General features: G+C 39.9%; 1 protein-coding gene across 3 annotated transcripts; it reads left to right on the top strand.

Moving 5' to 3' along the window:
* The first annotated feature begins 694 nt into the window (after window positions 1-694).
* On the top strand, window positions 695-16,836 carry pycr1 (pyrroline-5-carboxylate reductase 1). Of its 3 annotated transcripts, none has more exons than XM_008104584.3 (8): window positions 695-924; window positions 2,399-2,496; window positions 4,228-4,298; window positions 4,985-5,164; window positions 9,075-9,296; window positions 11,333-11,425; window positions 13,217-13,380; window positions 13,460-16,836. In XM_008104584.3, the coding sequence occupies exons 2-8, from the start codon at window positions 2,430-2,432 to the stop codon at window positions 13,599-13,601; spliced, it is 939 nt and encodes a 312-aa protein (XP_008102791.1). In that variant the 5' UTR covers window positions 695-924; window positions 2,399-2,429; the 3' UTR covers window positions 13,602-16,836. The 3 variants fall into 3 exon arrangements, with proteins under 3 accessions (XP_008102791.1, XP_016846880.1, XP_062826604.1); XM_016991391.2 differs by having other exon boundaries at window positions 695-992; XM_062970534.1 differs by lacking the exon at window positions 695-924 and adding an exon at window positions 1,068-1,092.
* Window positions 16,837-18,571: the final 1,735 nt, after the last annotated feature.

Below are 18,571 nucleotides of genomic sequence, written 5' to 3'. Positions count from 1 at the left end.
TAGACAGCCCACGTTTCGCAGGCGTATATCAGGGTTGGTTAGACAATAGTTTCATAAACAAACACCTTGGTCTCCCTATAGATGTCCTGATCCTCAAACACTCTCTGCTTCATTTGGAAGATGCTGCACTCGTAGAGCTCAGGTGGTGTTGTATTATTTAAAAATTCAGAAACTCAAAGTGAATTGCATCACACGTAAGAAGAAAAGCACAAAATGGTCCACTCAAAGGAAGTATTTGAACCTGGCATGGGCAAGCTTGGGCCCTCTAGGTGTTTTGGACTCCAACTCCCACCATTCCGCACAGCCTCAGGCCCTTTCTTTTTCCCCCTCAGCCGCTTAAGCGGCTGAGGGGGAAAAAGAAGGGGCCTGAGGCTGTGCGGAATGGTGGGAGTTGGAGTCCAAAACACCTGGAGGGCCCAAGCTTGCCCATGGCAGGTTTAAACTGAGCCTGTTGCCCTTTTTATGGATTTACAGTCAGAAGGCAGGGCTTCTAGATCCAACTTCTAGCTTGAGAAACAGCACTGGACTCACTAGAGACTTGGCACAGTTCCTCTTCCTGACACCAACTGCTGAAGACAAACACGAACAGGTCCAAAAGCACTACAGTTCCCAAGAAGCAGCGCGGCCACCATCCTCTCCCACAACACCCTATCGGAAGCGCGGAGCTTGCGGTAGCCATTACCTGCTGAGAATGGGATCCCTCCCTGACAGACGGAGAATGATGCAATTGCAAACAAAAGTTGCTCCAATAGCAAACTGTCCATCCGCCACTTCATTCTTTCATTGGGCGGAATGAAAGGCAAGGACACGCCCCTTTGCAGCGGATTGGCTGAGCGCCGCCTTCTGAGCGGCTTTGCCAGGCGCAGCTGAGCTCGCCGTTCCCCTCCCAGCAGCAGCAGCCACGTGGGCGTCATCCATCCTCAGGTTGGTGCTTCGGTCGAGACGAGGGGCCATTGGGGGTGCACGGGTGGTCAAACGGGGATTAAACCGTGGTAAGGAGGAGAGATGCGGACGGGAGTGGTCAGGACGTGGGCAAGGAAAGAAGAGACACAGGGCACAGGGAAGAAGAGAGTGGAGAGAAGAAAGGGATGGGTAGGCTGCGGTTATGTCTGTGTGTATATATAATATGTGCAGTCATGCCGGCCACATGACCTTGGAGGTGTCTACGGACAACGCCGACTCTTTGGCTTAGAAATGGGGATGAGCACCAACCCCCAGAGTCAGACACGACTGTCAGGGGAAAACCTTTACCTTTACCTACACATATATACACACACACATGTGAAGTTTGTTTCCAAATGGTACCTACCCCATAATGTATTGAAAAATGGGTTATAGGCACACATTGTTGGCTAGGAGCAAAATATTATATAGTGATCAAAACTTATCAAATCACTTAGAGCAAAAGATTTCATTTCCCCAGCACATTTTTAAAATTCCTGTAAAATTAAAATTCCTGTAAAATTTGCTCCGATGTCCAGCTATAACATACACACACACTTACTAATTCAGTATCCCTTATCTGAAATGTTTGGAACCAGATGTGTTTAGGATTTTTTCCCCTTCTCCAGGATTTTGGAATATTGCATGGATACATACATAATGAGATATCTTGGAGATGCAAACCAAGTCTAAACAAAAAATATTTATGTTTCATATACATCTTTGATACATAAGTTGAAGGTCTTTTATAGAATAAGCTTACTAATGTTGTGCGTGTGCCTGAAACAAAATTTGTGTGCACGGAAACATCAAAAAGCAAAGGAGTCACTATCTCAGTCACCTATGAAGACAATTTCAGTTTTTGGAATGTTGGATAAAGGATGCTCAACCTTTATAGATCTGTGCCTTCAGGCTACTTGCCAAGTTTTGATGACCCTATACATTTAATAGGGTTTTCTAAGGGATAGCCCACACCTTCTATTTTTCTTAATATATGTTAAATAAATTTGTCTGTTAATGTATCATATACATTAGAGCTGGGATGAGTCATGGCCCAGCATTACATAGACCCGTGGTTCTCAACCTGTAGCTCCCCAGGTGTTTTGGCCTACAACTCCCAGAAATCCCAGCCAGTTTACCAGCTGTTAGGGTTTCTTGGAGTTGAAGACCAAAACATCTGGGGACCCACAGGTTAAGAACCACTGACATAGAGTCTTTTTAGGCATGGGAAATTCAGAGGCGTTTTTGCCAGGGAGTTGCAATGAGAGGTTGAGATTAACAATACAGTGGCATCATTAGTAGTTTCAAAACTGAGGTTCTCACTACAGCTGTGCAACTTTGTTGGTGGTTTCCATAAATACAAACAGGGCCTGAAAATGAATTGTGTGTGCTCAGTACAACATAGGCTGCCTGTCTAAAATTCTGTCACTTTGTAATTTTTTTCTTTTATTGCCAGGAATAAAAGTCACTTATCAGCTGCTGACACCATGAGTGTGGGTTTCATTGGCGCTGGGCAGCTGGCCTTCTCCCTGGCCCGAGGTTTCACCGCAGCAGGTAGGTGAGCAGGTGGTTGTACCACTACCACACATTAGACCAATCCATTGCGACAAGTGGGCTTATTAACAAAAGACCCTCCCCATAAATGCACAGCAGAGTAACTTATTAGCAGCAGCATGACCCAGCACTGGTAACTACAAGTGATAAAAAGAACAAAAACACGCAGATCAATGTTATCGCTTCCTTTGGAGGCTTTTCTTTGTAGCAAAATAATATGGTTGCACTATTTACAAAAACAAGGTTTCCATAACAAATAAAGTTCTTTATACTTCCATGCTGGGCTTCTTTCTCATGCAGATAAACAGCTTCTAGCTTCGCTCTCACAGAATCTCCTCTCACACCAAACTTACACAGGAGCTTCACACATTAGCTTTACACAGAGCAGCCTTCACACTGGAGCTTCACACACAAGGCCTTCAACCTGGGGCTTCTCTTGCTGAAGTTTCTCACTAAGAGGCCTCTCTCACATTGAGGCCTACCTCATACTGAGGCCTTCTAAGCTACAGTCACACCTGCTTATATAGAACTCAGCTTTTGCTGAGTTATTGCATCCATTTAACCCTTTCAGTGCTGGACTCACATTTTTATAATTAAAAATACCTAGTTTATTTTTAATATTTCTGACATGATCTGCATAGAGAAATAGTACTGCCCTCTGTTCACCTGGGCATAGCACTATTGCAGCATCTGACTTCCCTCTGAAGAGAACAGTCTCAGAGTCTATGGCTGGGTCTACACTACGTTTTATGGCATTATAGATGCAGCCTACGTTATATTGGTTCATCACAAAACCATTCCAAATTATACCATTGTTAATATCTATTCTGCACTTAACTGCCTGTAACTTGCTCCTCTTCCATATAAGCCTGTAATAAATATTTGAAATTATAATAAACGCCCCATCCTGGTAACTTGTGCAAATGTACATCTCTCTGTGCTGCTCAGATGACATGTCACGTCTCTGGGCTAAGGCCTATCTATGTGTATGCATATTCAGAACTGTCCGAGGGAGACTGTTTTCATTACTGTCCTGCAAAGGAGCCTACCAACCGGATGTTAAGCTTATGTTTGCTTGCTTGCACATGCGTATACTATGGTAACCCTTGTTCAAATTTTGCTTATTACTTCATTCTTAATAACTAGCTACCGTCTCCTGAATAACCTGTTCTGCAACAGAATATATCCATTGTTGCAAAAATGCTAATTGCTATGAAATAAAGGCAGGTCAAACTGTCTGTTTTCTCTTGCATTTTAAAGTCCTTCTTGCATTCATTTACCACTACCTGAAATCATAACCTAAGACCCAGTTCCAAGAGTGACATTTTCAAATACTTTTAGGGCTTAATATAGAGAGGAATATTTCAGCTATTCCTCATACAAAATTTTCTAGGAGTAAAAACTGAAAGTCACACTAAATAAACGCAGGAAAAACCCCACCCAGCCAATATTAAGAAGACAACTTAGCTCTTTCAGTAGTTTTTGGAAGTGTAAGGTTCTCAAGGATGTAATTCTGTGTGAAAATATTTGGGACCCCGAATGTTTATGGCTCACCCCTTTGCTGTACGCAGTCATTCTTCAGCTAGAGAACTCTGTGAAAGGAAATGAGAACCAGACTGCTAGTAAGTGGAGGAACTGGGCTAAAGTGGGAAGTCTTATCCAACAACTGGGCAATTATGCTCAATTGCAGAGGGAAGAGGATGTGGTCAACTACTTTTTCTCTTTTTTCAGGGATCTTGGCTGCTCATAAGATTACGGCAAGTGCACCAGATACAGATCTGCCAACAGTATCTGGGCTGAGGGTAGGTTCAAATTTTGGATTTGAAAAATCCAAAATGTCTGTTTTGCACTCTTAAAAAACCCATGCAAATCTTAACACGTTTCTTAAATATTGTGCTATTCTTCCCAACTCAAGAGTTGAACTTCCAGGCCATGTTTTCTTTGCCACCAGAGCTGATTGCTATCTTATGAAATAGACCTGTAGGACTGGAAAATAAGAATTCAGTTATATGCAAATCCATGTAATTTTAAGCTGGTGGTTTCATTTAAGCTTTAGTGAAACTTGGGAAATGCATGCTAGGAGGGGCATTTCTTCCCCTGTGTCATTTAAAGTAATGCACTATGTGGTTTTATTCTTGTGTTTTTCAAATACATCAATTCCCTCATAAACACCCATTTGAGTCTCTGGGAGAAAAATACTACTTGTTATGTGGGAACATGTTGGGCAGAATTACAACCAGCCATGCAGTTTGCTCTCCATTTCTGCTTTCTTCTGTCTGCATCCATGTCTCATGTAAAGGTTAAAGTCCTGAGGCCTTGAAGGCTGTTGACATACTGAGTATCAGGTTCATCATGTTTCTGAGGTTCCCAGTAAGCATGATCATATCCAGCTCCTTCCTGCCATTGCACGCCTGATCGATTTGGCCTTGGTGTTGAAAAAACAGAGAGAGTGGGATGCTTCACCAGCTGCTATCCATCTTATTTCCAGAAAATAGGTGTGAATTTTACCCTAAGCAACAAAGAGACAGTTAAAAACAGTGACGTCCTGTTCCTGGCAGTGAAACCTCCCATCATTCCATTCATCCTGGATGAGATTGGCTCCGACATAGAGGACCGGCACATTGTGGTTTCATGTGCTGCTGGCGTCACTATCAGTTCTATTGAGAAGGTGAGAGCATCATACAGCATTCATTTCTAGCAGTTGTTTTCAAGGAAAGGCTCACTGTGGGCCAAGGGCAGCCAGTAGACCATTCTGAATGCTGGACTGGAAATAAAAGTAACAGTTCTGCATGTTTGCATGAAGAATTCCATGTAGAAAGAAGGGCAGGGGACTTGCCTGTGCCCAGAACTTGGAAAAGTTTAGAAAAGTTACTTTTTAGACCACTGCTTCTTAAACTGTGGGTTAAGAATGCAGTCCCCTTAAGTTAATGTTGTGGACATGAACAATTTGGTAACAGTAAAAGGTTTCTGAATGCTACCATTTAGACACATCTGTTAGCAACAACATGCAGTGTTTACAGTGGACTCTGCAGAAGATGTTTCAGCTGTACTCCACGAAAAGGCAAACCAGTCTGTTTAACAAGCTTTGCAAATGCTTTGCAAATTTATTATCAGTAAATGTTGGTTTTTAATACCTATTTTACATACCTATATACTTGTGGTCATAAACATTTCTCAGGCGGAAAGGGGTAATGAGTGGAAGGTTTAAGAGGCTTCTTGTAGATTACAGTTTCCAGAATATCCCACAGAAAAATTAGTAATCATCCTTTTAGATTGGCCATCCTAAAACAGAATTACTGCTCATAGTTAGAATGATAATAATCTTCATTCACTTTCAGGAACACTTCTTAAATTCTTGTGCCTGTTAAGAAAAACTTGACAATGTCTTGGCAGCATTAGTGCCATGCTAATCAATTCAGGACCTTAATAAAAACAATTGCCTATATTTTCTTGTATATGATGATTCTGAAGTATAATTTAACCACTTTGAAAAATTGGGGTACTTAAGGTTAGGTCATCTGGACGAATCACAGTTTAAACTCTTAAAACTGATTAAAAACCTATTCATAGTTAAAACCACAGCACCCTCTAACTGACAGCTTATCAGAATGTAGACACATCATGAATTATTACCTGAAAATGAAATGAAAAGCTGTTCAGTATTGTAGAAGTGCAAATATTGACCTGCTGTGACCAGGGATCTTCTGAGTCCAAGAAAATATGAGGCAAAGAATTTGAATGTAAAATTAGGTTCCCTGAAGTAAACATTACTCATTTCTATGCTGCATTGGTTCTTAGCCTGCCTACAAATTATGAGCAATGAGGGACTTATAGCCAAGGAGATCTGTTGCTGGATGCTTGGTCTTGACTGACTTGCCTTGGCATCCATCAGGGTTTGTTTCCAGGAAATCCTGTAGATATCAAAATTCATAGATGCTCCAGTCCCATTATATACAGTGACAGTAAAACAAGACCCCTTATATAAAATGGCAAAATTAATCATTGCGTTTTGGAATTTTAGAAATGATTTTCAAGCTGTGCATGGTTGAATCTGTGCATGCAGAATCTATGAACACAGAGGACAAACTGTTCTTCATATTTGTGTTTTTATGCCCTCCCTGTTTTCGTTGGTACTTTGGGTAATGGTTTTTCAATTAATGTAAGAGTACAGTGTTCCCTCACTACTTCGTAGTTAACTTTTCGCGGATTCGCTGTTTCACGGTTTTTCAATAAACTCTAATAGACTATGATAAATCATAATAAATTACAATTTACAGCCTAAGGAAGGGAGAAAGGAGAAGCCAAAGGGAGAGAAAAGGAGCCCAAGCGGCAATGGGAGGAGAAGGAGGCAATTTATCAACACACAATTGGTTGTACTAAAATGTGTAAATATTAAAATATAGTGTCCCTACTTTGCAGATTTTCACTTATTGCGGGTGGTCCTGGAACGTAAAAAGGTAAAGGTTTCCCCTGACGTTAAGTCCAGTCATGTCTGATTCTGGGGTTGGTGCTCATCTCCATTTCTAAGCCGAAGAGCCGGCATTGTCCATAGACATCTCCAGGTCATGTGGCTGCCATGACTGCATGGAGCGCCCTTACCTTCCCACTGGAGCAGTACCTATTGATCTACTCACATTTGCATGTTTTCGAACTGCTAGGTTGGCAAGAGCTGGGGCTAACAGCGGGCGCTCATTCCGCTCCTGGGATTTGAACCTGGGACCTTTCGGTCCGCAAGTTCAGCAGCTCAGCACTTTAACACAAGTGAGGGAACACTGTAAATAGTTAATCTTACTGGAACCTTAACTATTGGTGTTTGTAGCTGTTGACTTAGATTCCACTACTGCTGGCAGTTGCTCAAGCACTGACCAGTGCCACCCTGTGGTCACTTTCCTAAATTCATGAATATACAGTAGAGTCTCACTTATCCAAGCCTCGTTTATCCAAGCCTCTGGATAATCCAAGCCATTTTTGTAGTTAATGTTTTCAATATATCGTGATATTTTGGTGCTAAATTCATAAATACAGTAATTACAACATAACATTACTGCGTATTGAACTACTTTTTCTGTCAAATTTGTTGTATAACATGAAGTGTTGGTGCTTAATTTGTAAAATCATAACCTAATTTGATGTTTAATAGGCTTTTCCTTAATCCCTCCTTATTATCCAACATATTCACTTATCCAAGCTTCTGCCGGCCCGTTTAGCTTGAGTAAGTGAGACTCTACTGTATAAGCAATCTTGCAGATTTTCAGCCTTTGACTTTCTGGTTTCAGACCTCATTATGAGGTATTCATTTAATAAAATAAACCCTGTATCACAAGATTTCAGAGTGGCATACAGGTAAAATCAATATAAGCAGGTTTAATAGAAATCGATTGGCATCTACATTAAGCATTGTCACCAATCATGCCTCCAAGCAGAGGGTGTTCCATGTCTGGGGTCCCACAGGTGGGAAGACCCTTTCCCATTTCCTCACACAGACCTCAATGTTCCAGCATGTATAAAAAGGGGCATTTCTTCAAGTATCAGATTTCCAAGTGGTTTAGGGCTTCATATATCACCATGAGCGGTATCTTAATTCCAGAGTGGAGTTATACTGACCAAGGCAATTCTTTTAGGACTGGCATTATACAATGTCCATCGAATACTCCAATCAGCAATGGAGCATGTGCATTTTGCATAGCTATAACTTCTAAGCCATCTTCAGGACTGGCACTACATAGAGTGCATTGGAGTAATCTGATTACCTGGAAATGAAATGGAAGAGAACATTTTCAGATGTTCCCTTTGGATAGAAGTGGAGGAGAGTAGTTGCTCTCTGGACTGTTCTTGGTCTGTGACTCTCACTAACTTCAGCAGCAAGGCTTGTGATCCAAGAGTATCACACGTTCTTCACCAGAAAGTATGTACAGTAGAGTCTCACTTATCCAACACTTACTTATCCAACGTTCTGGATTATCCAACACATTTTTGTAGTCGGTGTTTTCAAAACATCATGATATTTTGGTGCTAAATTCGTAAATACAGTAATTACTACATAGCATTACTGCGTATTAAACTACTTTTTGTGTCAAATTTGTTGTATAACATGTTTTGGTGCTTAATTTGTAAAATCGTAACCTAATTTGATGTTTAATAGGCTTTTCCTTAATCCCTCCTTATTATCCAACATATTTACTTATCCAACGTTCTGCCGGCCCGTTTATGTTGGATAAGTGAGACTCTACTGTACATAAGAGGAATGGGGGAATTGCAATTACAAGTTCCATCCCAATTATCTACAGACATTAAGTTGAAGTGATGAAGCGGAGATGGTCTCACTCCGAATCTATTCACACTTCACAGGATTTTTTCCAGTAGATCAGTGGGGATTTCTTAATTTCAGTTGTCTATTTTTAGCAACAACTACATTTTTGCATACTAAGATTAGATTGCTGAAAAAGAATTTAGAGGAAAACAGGATTGAATTTTTGTTTGTGGGAAATTGTGTTAGTACTACTTGCTACATAAGTGTTGATGTTAAATGTAAACTACAAGATAAATGTTCATTTGTTTCTCTTGTCTCGCTTCTCAAGAAACTCTCTGCCTTCTGCCCCACCCCGAAAGTGATCAGGTGCATGACCAATACACCAGTGATTGTCCGTGAAGGGGCCACGGTCTATGCCACAGGGACACATGCTGAGGTGGAAGATGGAAAGCTTTTGGAACAACTGATGGCTAGTGTGGGCTTCTGCACTGAGGTGGAGGAAGACCTGATAGATGCTGTTACTGGACTCAGTGGAAGTGGGCCTGCTTATGTATGTGCCAATATGTTATGAATAACTTTTCAATAACTTTAAAGCATAGTTTCTTTTTATTGCAATTTCAGTGTGAGAGGTATATCAGAACTTTTACAGAACAACATTTAGACATACAGATTCTATGCAGCTACATTGGATTCACAACAACCTACTTACATTGGCTAACAAACAGACAAAGGGGGTTACATTTTCACTCAGCATTCACACACACATCTACATGCATTCATCCTCATGAACACAACCAAACATCATGTCTTTTTCTCCCTCCTTGGAGAAGCACCTGCTTAGGCCAGGCCCTGCTTCCCCTGCAGCCCGTCAACACATAGTTCCAAAACTTCAAAAGTCCAAAATGCATCCTTTTCCCCCCAAGAACAATGCCAAGAATCAGAATCCTGTTTCTATACAGCAAAATTGACTCCCTGCAACACATATCATGACTCCAAAATGCAGTCCTTCCTCTTCCCTTGAGAAAAGGAGCATAAGTACAGAATCCTACTTTCCCATAGCAGATCTGACTCTCCTTCCCAACTGAGCAAAGCATAGCAGGTGAACAGTGTCTCTATCACACATTCTGGATCATCATAAGGTCACTTATATAGCAATATTTTGCTGATGTTATCCACAAGTTGTAAGTGTCTGATAGACGTCTTCCATCCTGGAATATCTCCGTTTTCTGGACCAGATGTTGATTCTCCTGGATTGGTGTTGGCCTTGTGTTGACTTCCTTCTTAATGTTGTAAACATTCCTTAACTTGATGTAAACATTTCTCTTATCATTGTCACAGCTCTTATCACAGTTTACCAGGCAAGTCAACTATTTCTGTTCTCATTAGCAATTTTTAATTACAATTCAGCAAATCATTGCAGGCCTTAATATTTTTGAATGGTGTCTTCAAAATGTAGCTCTCATTCATTCATATTTCATATAGTTCATTCATACCCACACATATTAAATCCACATTTATTAAATCTGCACATTATATTTTTGTAACATATTAGGAATTTTTAAATTTCTTTATTGTTTGCATGTGTCAAAAGTAACATACATTAAATATAGAAACAGGACTAGCAGTATATACAGGATTGGCTTCTCTTATCCACAATGCTTGAGACCAGGAGTATTCTGCATTTCGGACTTTTTTGGATTTTGAAATACCTGTATTTACATATACAGGTATCCTCAGTCTCTCTTTGCACCACCTGCTTCTGCCTTTGAGAAGGAAACTGCAGTGTTCCTGCTCAATCGTAGATCTGCGGTCTCCTTCCAAAATCTCCTGTCATACATGAGTGCAAACAAACAAGGTGCCAGGCTGGAGAGGGACTAAGGATCTGAGAGATGCGCAAGAGGGAGTTCCATAGCCACTGTCTGGGACATAGAAGTGAGTAACTCATGGCAAAAAAGTGTTAGGTTTTGGAGGCTTTCAGGTTTCCAGTAAGGAAGATTCCGCCTGCAGAGCTTTTACAAATTCAGATGGGACAGCAGTAATTCTACAAAAGCTTCATAGTGACATGCATCGATTTTGTAATCCAGAGCTGGGAAGTTTGTGACCCTCCAGATGTTGGATTGTAGCATCCATAAATCCTAGTCCATCTTTAGACAATAGTGAGGAAAGCTAAAACTTTCCATTCAACAACATTTAATAATTCCCACTCCTGCCCTAATCTTCCTGAAGTTATTGACTTGTGGGTGTTCTGTTCACACTGTCATCAGTCAATAAGAATGCATTAGTGTTGGCCGTTGGTAAGCTGTGGGTGCCTACTGGATACATGTTCATTTCATGGACTTCAGTAGGCTCAGTCTAGGTTTAGATGGAACTGATCTCTAAGGTGTGGTTGATTTGCTCTTCTGCTCAGTGTGGAACAGCTTGTGCGCACAGCTGACCCTTGGGAACAGGGAAACCTTCCTTTCCTTTGGGTGCCCATCCTGAATTGGTTGGAGAGAAGAGTGGGCAACTAGGAAAAATTTGTCCCCTGCAATATGTGTCAAGCACTATTCTTTCCCCCTCTGGCTTTATTTTCCTGTGATCTTTTAGGCTTTCACAGCCCTGGATGCCCTGGCAGATGGAGGGGTGAAGATGGGCCTTCCTCGCAGACTGGCTGTACGGCTGGGAGCTCAGGCATTGCTGGTCAGTGTGTGTCTCAGTATCTTGTAATCTTCTGGTTTTTCAAACTAAACTGTCTGTCAGTACTTTAGTTATAAATATCAGCCAAGTCCAGTTCTCAGAAATACACTTATTAAAGTAATTATAAGGTTAGGTTTTATTAGACATAAGATTCACAGTGAGTAGAGATGGAAGTCATAGGTGATGGGAAGGATTTGTTAAAATGTTGTAATGTATATGTTTTGCTAGTTAAATTTTACATTTGCTTCTCAATTATATACAATAAAGGTTTTTAAAAAATAAAAAAATAAATATACTTGTGAGAAGAATTGATATATTGGACATTTTGACTCTCACCATATGTAAACAATGGGAGGAAAATGCATTACACTGTTGTTTCAGTTACAAATGGTTTCCACATGTGCATTATTTTCATTCTGAAAAGTAGCTCTCCAGTGTTTGTTCTTGACATCCTCTTTTAATTTGTTTCAAAAGATTTGAATGGTTTAAGCACATGGAAGCATCCTGCACAGCTCTACTCTTTCTACCTGAACAGAGATCTTGTTGAAGCCACAAGAGGGAAGACAAATAGAGGGGCGATGTAGAGTGGGCTTTTTTCCAATCTGTTGGTCATTTTGCAGTTTTAAGGAAAGAACAAAAGATGTGTTTTTTAACCTGCAGTATCTCATCCAAACTCATGCAATTTCATGAAGCATGGGGAAAAGTGGAGGTCCAGAAAAATGTGGTCTTCCCTTTATAACACTGTTTCTTCCATATCTTTTCTTACTAGTAAAAAGCAATTGAAAAGAAACAGAAGGAACAGGTGATCCTTTTGATTGATACTGCTAGCAAGGACATGGAAAAGTTGCTTTTTTGAACTACAGTTCCAATAAGCCTGGCTACTGGCCAGAGATTCTGAGGTGTCATTTTTGAAAATATCAGTGGTTGGTGCTGCTGATGGCCCATTTGAAGTGTTGGAAGCTTACATGAATAGGTATCTTTAGCAATTTTATATGAAGGTAATAAAATTTCTTTTAAATGATACATTAAATTTTTTAAATCTGTTATTCAAAAGAAATTTGGTGATGATGATGATGATAATAATGATAATAATAATAACGACTTTATTTGTATCCCACTCCATCTCCCCAAAAGGACTCTAGGCAGCTTACATGGCAGCACAGTGCAAGTAAAATACATAAAATATACACAGAATTTAACCAAAAACAATAAAACACCGAGTAACAAAAATTACAACAAACAGGGGTTAACATAGAACACACTAATTGAAATAAAATAACAATAAAACACAGTAGTAAATTGTAATTAAAACAACTATACAAACCGAGTTACACATGAAGTTCTTTTCTACTATAGTACTTCTAAACCTTTACTACAGGTCTTAACCTTTTTTGTTCCATGGACCCTTTGCTGGTTAGGTAAAAACCACAGAACCCTTCTCAGGATGTAGCAGCAGATAGCGTTATGGCACTCAGCAATGGCATGTTGCACAATGGTTTGTACACAGCAGGACTGGGTTTAATAACAACCATAATTTCAAAGAATGGATGAGGTGATTTTTCAAGATAGGCAACAACCGTAATGTGATATGAAACGAATATTACTGTAATGTATTGCATACCTACATAAATGAAGGAAATGCTAGATTTCAGTTAGAGGTCAGAGAAAATAAATATATTTTTTCTAATTCAAGCTCATGGACCCCACCCCCACCCCAGCCGCCAAAGTGTCCATGGAGCACTCATTAATAACCCCTGTTCTAAAGAGTTTTTGACTCCTATTACAATGTTGCAGGGAGCTGCCAAGATGCTGTTGGAATCAGAGCAGCACCCAGGACAACTGAAGGACAACGTCTGTTCCCCGGGGGGTGCTACTATCTATGCCGTGCACTTCCTGGAGAGCGGGGGTTTCCGCTCACTCCTCATCAATGCCGTGGAGGCGTCCTGCATCAGGACAAGGTGTGTATCGGGAGGTGAGGAGTGGTTCTTTCTTAGCTGTATCCTCTGAGCTTCTCATGAGTCTTCTCCTTCCTAACAGGGAGCTGCAGTGCTTGGCTGATCAGGAGAAGGTTTCTCCTGCTGCTATTAAGAAGACCTTAATGGATAAAGTAAAGCTAGAGTCTTCCTCTGCCAACAAGGTCAACCTATTCAACAAGAACCCGGGCAGTAAGAAGTATTAAGGAGACCCAGTTGTGGCCTGGTCACACTTTTCTTTCTTTTTCAAGGGAATCTGTAGCTCATGCCATTTGGGGATGGAGGTGGAGCAGAATCATCAGCCCTTTCTCCTGAGTGGCAGAAACTCTCAACCTCACTGCTGACTCTTCTGTAGCTGTTGCAGGGTTACATTTTATCCTGACTTTCTTCCATGGAGGTCCTATGTTACGTATCCTCACAACAGCTTTGTTAGGCAGTTTAACCCTGCAATACAATGGCTGGTTCAGTGAACTTTCTGATTAGTCTACTACACACTGCTGTCAGGCTGTGCCTATTCCCTGTGATTTTTTAATGAGATCAGAGGCTGGAGTCCCAAACCTTATTTTCATCACAGAGTGGCTACATCCAGTTTGTAGGACATTCTGGATTGGGGGTGGGCAGAGCTTGGAATGGTTTTTATTAACACAAAGATATATTGAATTGGAAACAGATTTGTCAGTTTTAATAGTGGGGTTGCACAGGTTGAGTATCACTTATCAGAAATGTGTGGATCAGAACCATTTTGGATTTTAGAATACTTGTATCTGGGTACATACATATGTAACGCGATACCTTTTAGATGGGACCCAAATCTAAACATTTATCTTATGCACATAGCCTGAAGGTAAATTTTATACGCTATGTTTTTAATAATTTAGCGCACATTGAAAGTAAAAATGCCACTACCTCAGTCAACCCATTTTTAGAGTATTTCGGAATTCTAGATAAGGGATTCTCTATTTGTAATTACTTACATCTTCGCCATCAGAAAAAATTATCAAATTATTTTTAAATTTGAAAAACTTCAAAATTTCAAAAGCCTGCCAATGCCTAAAAATCATTTACAAGGTAACTCAAGACGTTAACATTGTTATTCAACAACTTAATTACTTTTCAAAAACCCTCAATGAATTGATTCCAAGCTCTGCATAGGATTCTTATTACATAGCATATTGCTCCTGTTCCCCATATATTGCTATTTCTGCTTTGCCCAGCTGTATCAGAAATCACAGATATCCTGGACTGAACAGCTCCTTCCATGCTGCCATGTATTTTTCTCCTTTCTTTCATCTGTAGTTCCTGGACATCTAAAATAGGTACTCAAACACATTTATCTTATGCTCCCAAAAGGGGAGTAGGGGTTATTCATATTAGCAAAAGCACAGCTCAGGAGTGTAGGAAGCTTTCCCATCTGCCTCCACTAGGTCAAATTTTTTGCCCATCTAGCTTAGTATTGTCTGTTTTGATTGGCAGTCACACTCTCAGCTTGGCATCCTCTGCCTCCTGCTTACCAGATCTTTCACTACAACTTGTCCGTGGCATCATCACTTATTGTCACATCTTAACAGTGTAGATTTAGAGATAGCTTTGAAACATACCCAAAATGAGTTCAGATCACATGGTTAATATGGGAGTTTTTTTATGATCAGTTCTGATTTGTATTTTATAGTAGAGCAATTTAATAGGTCACCTTCTGTTGGCAAGAGAGAACTATCAGCAATAACCTGTCATGATGTGTATTAGTGTCTTTAAGTCACTTGTCGATTTGGTGATCCGACAAATTTAATAGGATTTTCTTAGGTGGTTTGCTTGTTCCTTCCTCTGAACTTTAGCTTACGGCACCCCACATACATTAGCAGTCTCCCCTCCAAGTACTAACCAGAACTAGGTCTTCTTAGCTTCCAAGATCAGATAGGATCTGGTGCCTTTAGGGTATTTAGACCCTACAACTGTTATGACACAAACATGAAATAAATAAATAGATGCAATCATGACAGACTCTACTATGGAATTTAATTTGCAACATCCCTCTACTATCATTTTTACAAGAAGGCCTGCGACTTTAAGCTTGCTGAAGGATTCACAGTGACTAAAGACGTCAAGAGGTCTGGGTTCGAGGTAGACAGAAAATCTGAGGTGCTTAATAGGGCAAGACACTGGAAAGATAGTTCCTTGCCTCCAAAGGACTTGCTTCTCTGAGGCATTGTCTAAACCTATCCAGTCTCTCAGTGCTCCTTAAGGAGAGCTAGCCTATCCAGAAGCTGTCATCCAAAAGAGTAACTTTTCTAAACTCTGCTTTTTGATGGGATCAAAAGCATTTTTTCGTTTGCTGAAGGAAGCAGAACTGAGGAGTGCAGAGATTGCTGTTGATGCCCCAGATATATTGGCAGCATCCCAGTAGGGTTACCAGATGGAGAGAGGGATAGAATATCAGCCTTGTTAAGGGTTGTATAGATGGGGAAAATTGAGCAGTTATGTCCCTTCTTTCAATTGGTAAACCTACATCTCATATAGGATTGTTTGCCATTGAACAAGTCCTGTTACACATTGATTGTTAACATTTTCTTGCCTAGATGACTTGCAACCCCACCCCCTGCCTTTTGCATATAATGTGGCATTTTCTTATTTATCCTTTTTAGATGGCCCTCTAGACGTTTTTGGGCTGTAGCCTCTATAACCCCTTACCAGTGGCCACGGCTGATGGGAGTTGTAGACCAAAAACATTTTGGCCCACTTCAGTATATGAGTGAGGTTTGTGTTCATGTCCGCTCCCTGTGCTTTCTTAGATGAAAGGAGAATTTCAGAGGCATCTACTTCTGCCTTTAGACAAGCCACAGTTTCCCACTGCATTCAGCTGTGGTTTTCCATTATAACTGAGCTGGAGCACTCTTTCCACTTTGCCTTCACCTTCTTCTTATTGTTCCACATACCTTTGCAAAAGCTTGTGGGGGTTGTACACAGATAAAAAGTAAACACATAACTGCATACTCATCTGGGAAGCTTTACACTGAGAACATTTGTTATTCAGTAGCCATGTTTGTCACTATTTACCTCATATTTGCTTTGCCCGCTACTCAACCAGGACATTGCTTCTCCCATATTGCTATATACCAGTGACTGGAACAAGGAAGCAGGCTGAAGGTGGGGAAGAAATAAAACATGCCATGGCACAATTCACAGATTGTCCAGGACAATTCAAACCATTCTGGGTATCCTCCACATAACTCAGGTTACCTCAGGCCTATGTGATATGAAAGGCGTATTTATTGCTTGAAAATACAGTTTAAAACACTTAACAATTGGTTTCTTTTTTAGACTGCATGGATTTCCCAATTCTTTCTTCAGATATGTTCATATCGGTGCCCTATGTTTATTGTTAAAGACATACTCCCTCCCCCCTCCAAATCTTTTCTGGACAATAAACTCTACTTTTTAACTCGAGATCTGGTGTGTGGATTGTGTTTTATCACCACCTGAAGGATTATAGCCTCTCTTCAGTTGTGTACGACTAGTCCCTTCCCTGGGAACTTTACTCAGAACAGATTGGGATTCGTTCCAGGGTTCATTTTGAAAAAAAGATGGGGTGTCTTTTTAAAAATATATGGATGGCGTTTGGAGATAATAAATATGTGGAGCAGTATTTCTCTTAGGATTGTCAACCTATGATAGTCCTTCAGTTTGTATGGAGAGGTCAACAGGACTAATATTCTTAATTTTATATACAGAACTGAAATACATTTATATTTTCTCTGAATGTATAATGCTTAGCTTTGCTATACTCAGCTGGGGTGTTGCCTTTTCACTTTATTGTATATTGTTGAAATATGTATTTATCTTTGAGAAAATGTTAAGTTCCGAAAAGAGTGCAATTTGTTAACTATTACTTCTGATAATATATACAAAATAATTGTGTGGAAAGTATGACTTTGCCCTGTGACTCCAATTCATAAGACATGATTCAGGGCTACAATCTAACAAAGAATTCAGCTCATGAAAGCTGTATCTCTGTAACATCACTTTTGTCTTTCTTCAGTAGTGATTTACAAATGTTGTAATCATTATGCATAAATTGTTTTTGTGTAATCAGTCGTACTGACAATGAAAGGATAAAGAGATCGTTGCATGGAGTTTGAACCCACTACATTTGATTTGTTCTAATTTCTGGTCTACTTGCAATCATATTGAATACTCTTTGGATCTGGTGCTATCCTTGTAGAAGGAACAGCTATTTGTTTTTTATAAGACCTGCACCCAAATACTGTTTCTTGGCAAGTAGCAATCCAAAAGGCTTGCTGTACAAAACTGGATAAAATTGTCAAGAAAGAAAGGTACAGAATGATTTATCTTCAGTGTTGTCATTGAATGTTGCTTGTGAGTAAAAATGAATGTGGGTGTGACAGAATGAGAACAGGGTGTGTTTTAGGAGCAGCTCTTACATATCTGGTGTATGTAATAATTGCAGTGTATGGGTAAGATGAACACTGCACTGGAATTTTCCCATACTTGGCTTATAATATAGATAGATGTTTAATGTATTCAGGAAAAAAACAAGAAATACAAATAAATTATTAAAGTGACAGTGGATTAATCTAGCAAAAGAATAGGAAAGAATATTGGTGTAGAAAAGTATGAAGATGAGGAACATTCATGACAAGTTTCTATATAATTAGAGAAAATACTATCTGTGCCATTTTTGTCCTTCCTGGGGACCTTCTTTTCATAGATATCCCTATCTCTCTTTCACTTTGTACCTGTGCTGCAGACTTTCATGGACAAAAGGAATTAGCTACCATCTATATTTTAGCTTTCATCAACATTTTAAGCAAGTTCCACAAACCTGACCTAACCAAGGGGATCTGCAAAATTAAGGTTGTTTGTTTTAGTGCCATAAATTACTCAGTAAAAATATATTGGAAAGATTTTTTAAACACGCATCCTCATCATAATGCTTCCCATTTTAACCTGTTCCCAAACTTTTCTTAGTTGAAACTTTGCCGCTCCAGTCCTGCTCCTGGTGTGTGGCACACTTCTTAGGTGAGACTTGCAGAAAGCATTTCATTTATCAGTTACAGAAGAAAAACTCATATGAAATAGGTGAATCAAGTACTAAAACTGTCCAGATAAAGGTATATAAAATAATAAAATCTGATCCAGATTGCAACACTGAATTCTTATA

The sequence above is a fragment of the Anolis carolinensis genome, chromosome 2 (genome assembly GCF_035594765.1).
Source record: "Anolis carolinensis isolate JA03-04 chromosome 2, rAnoCar3.1.pri, whole genome shotgun sequence".
In the NCBI taxonomy this organism is placed as follows: domain Eukaryota; kingdom Metazoa; phylum Chordata; class Lepidosauria; order Squamata; family Dactyloidae; genus Anolis; species Anolis carolinensis.
This window is presented reverse-complemented; position numbering and strand designations above follow the sequence as displayed.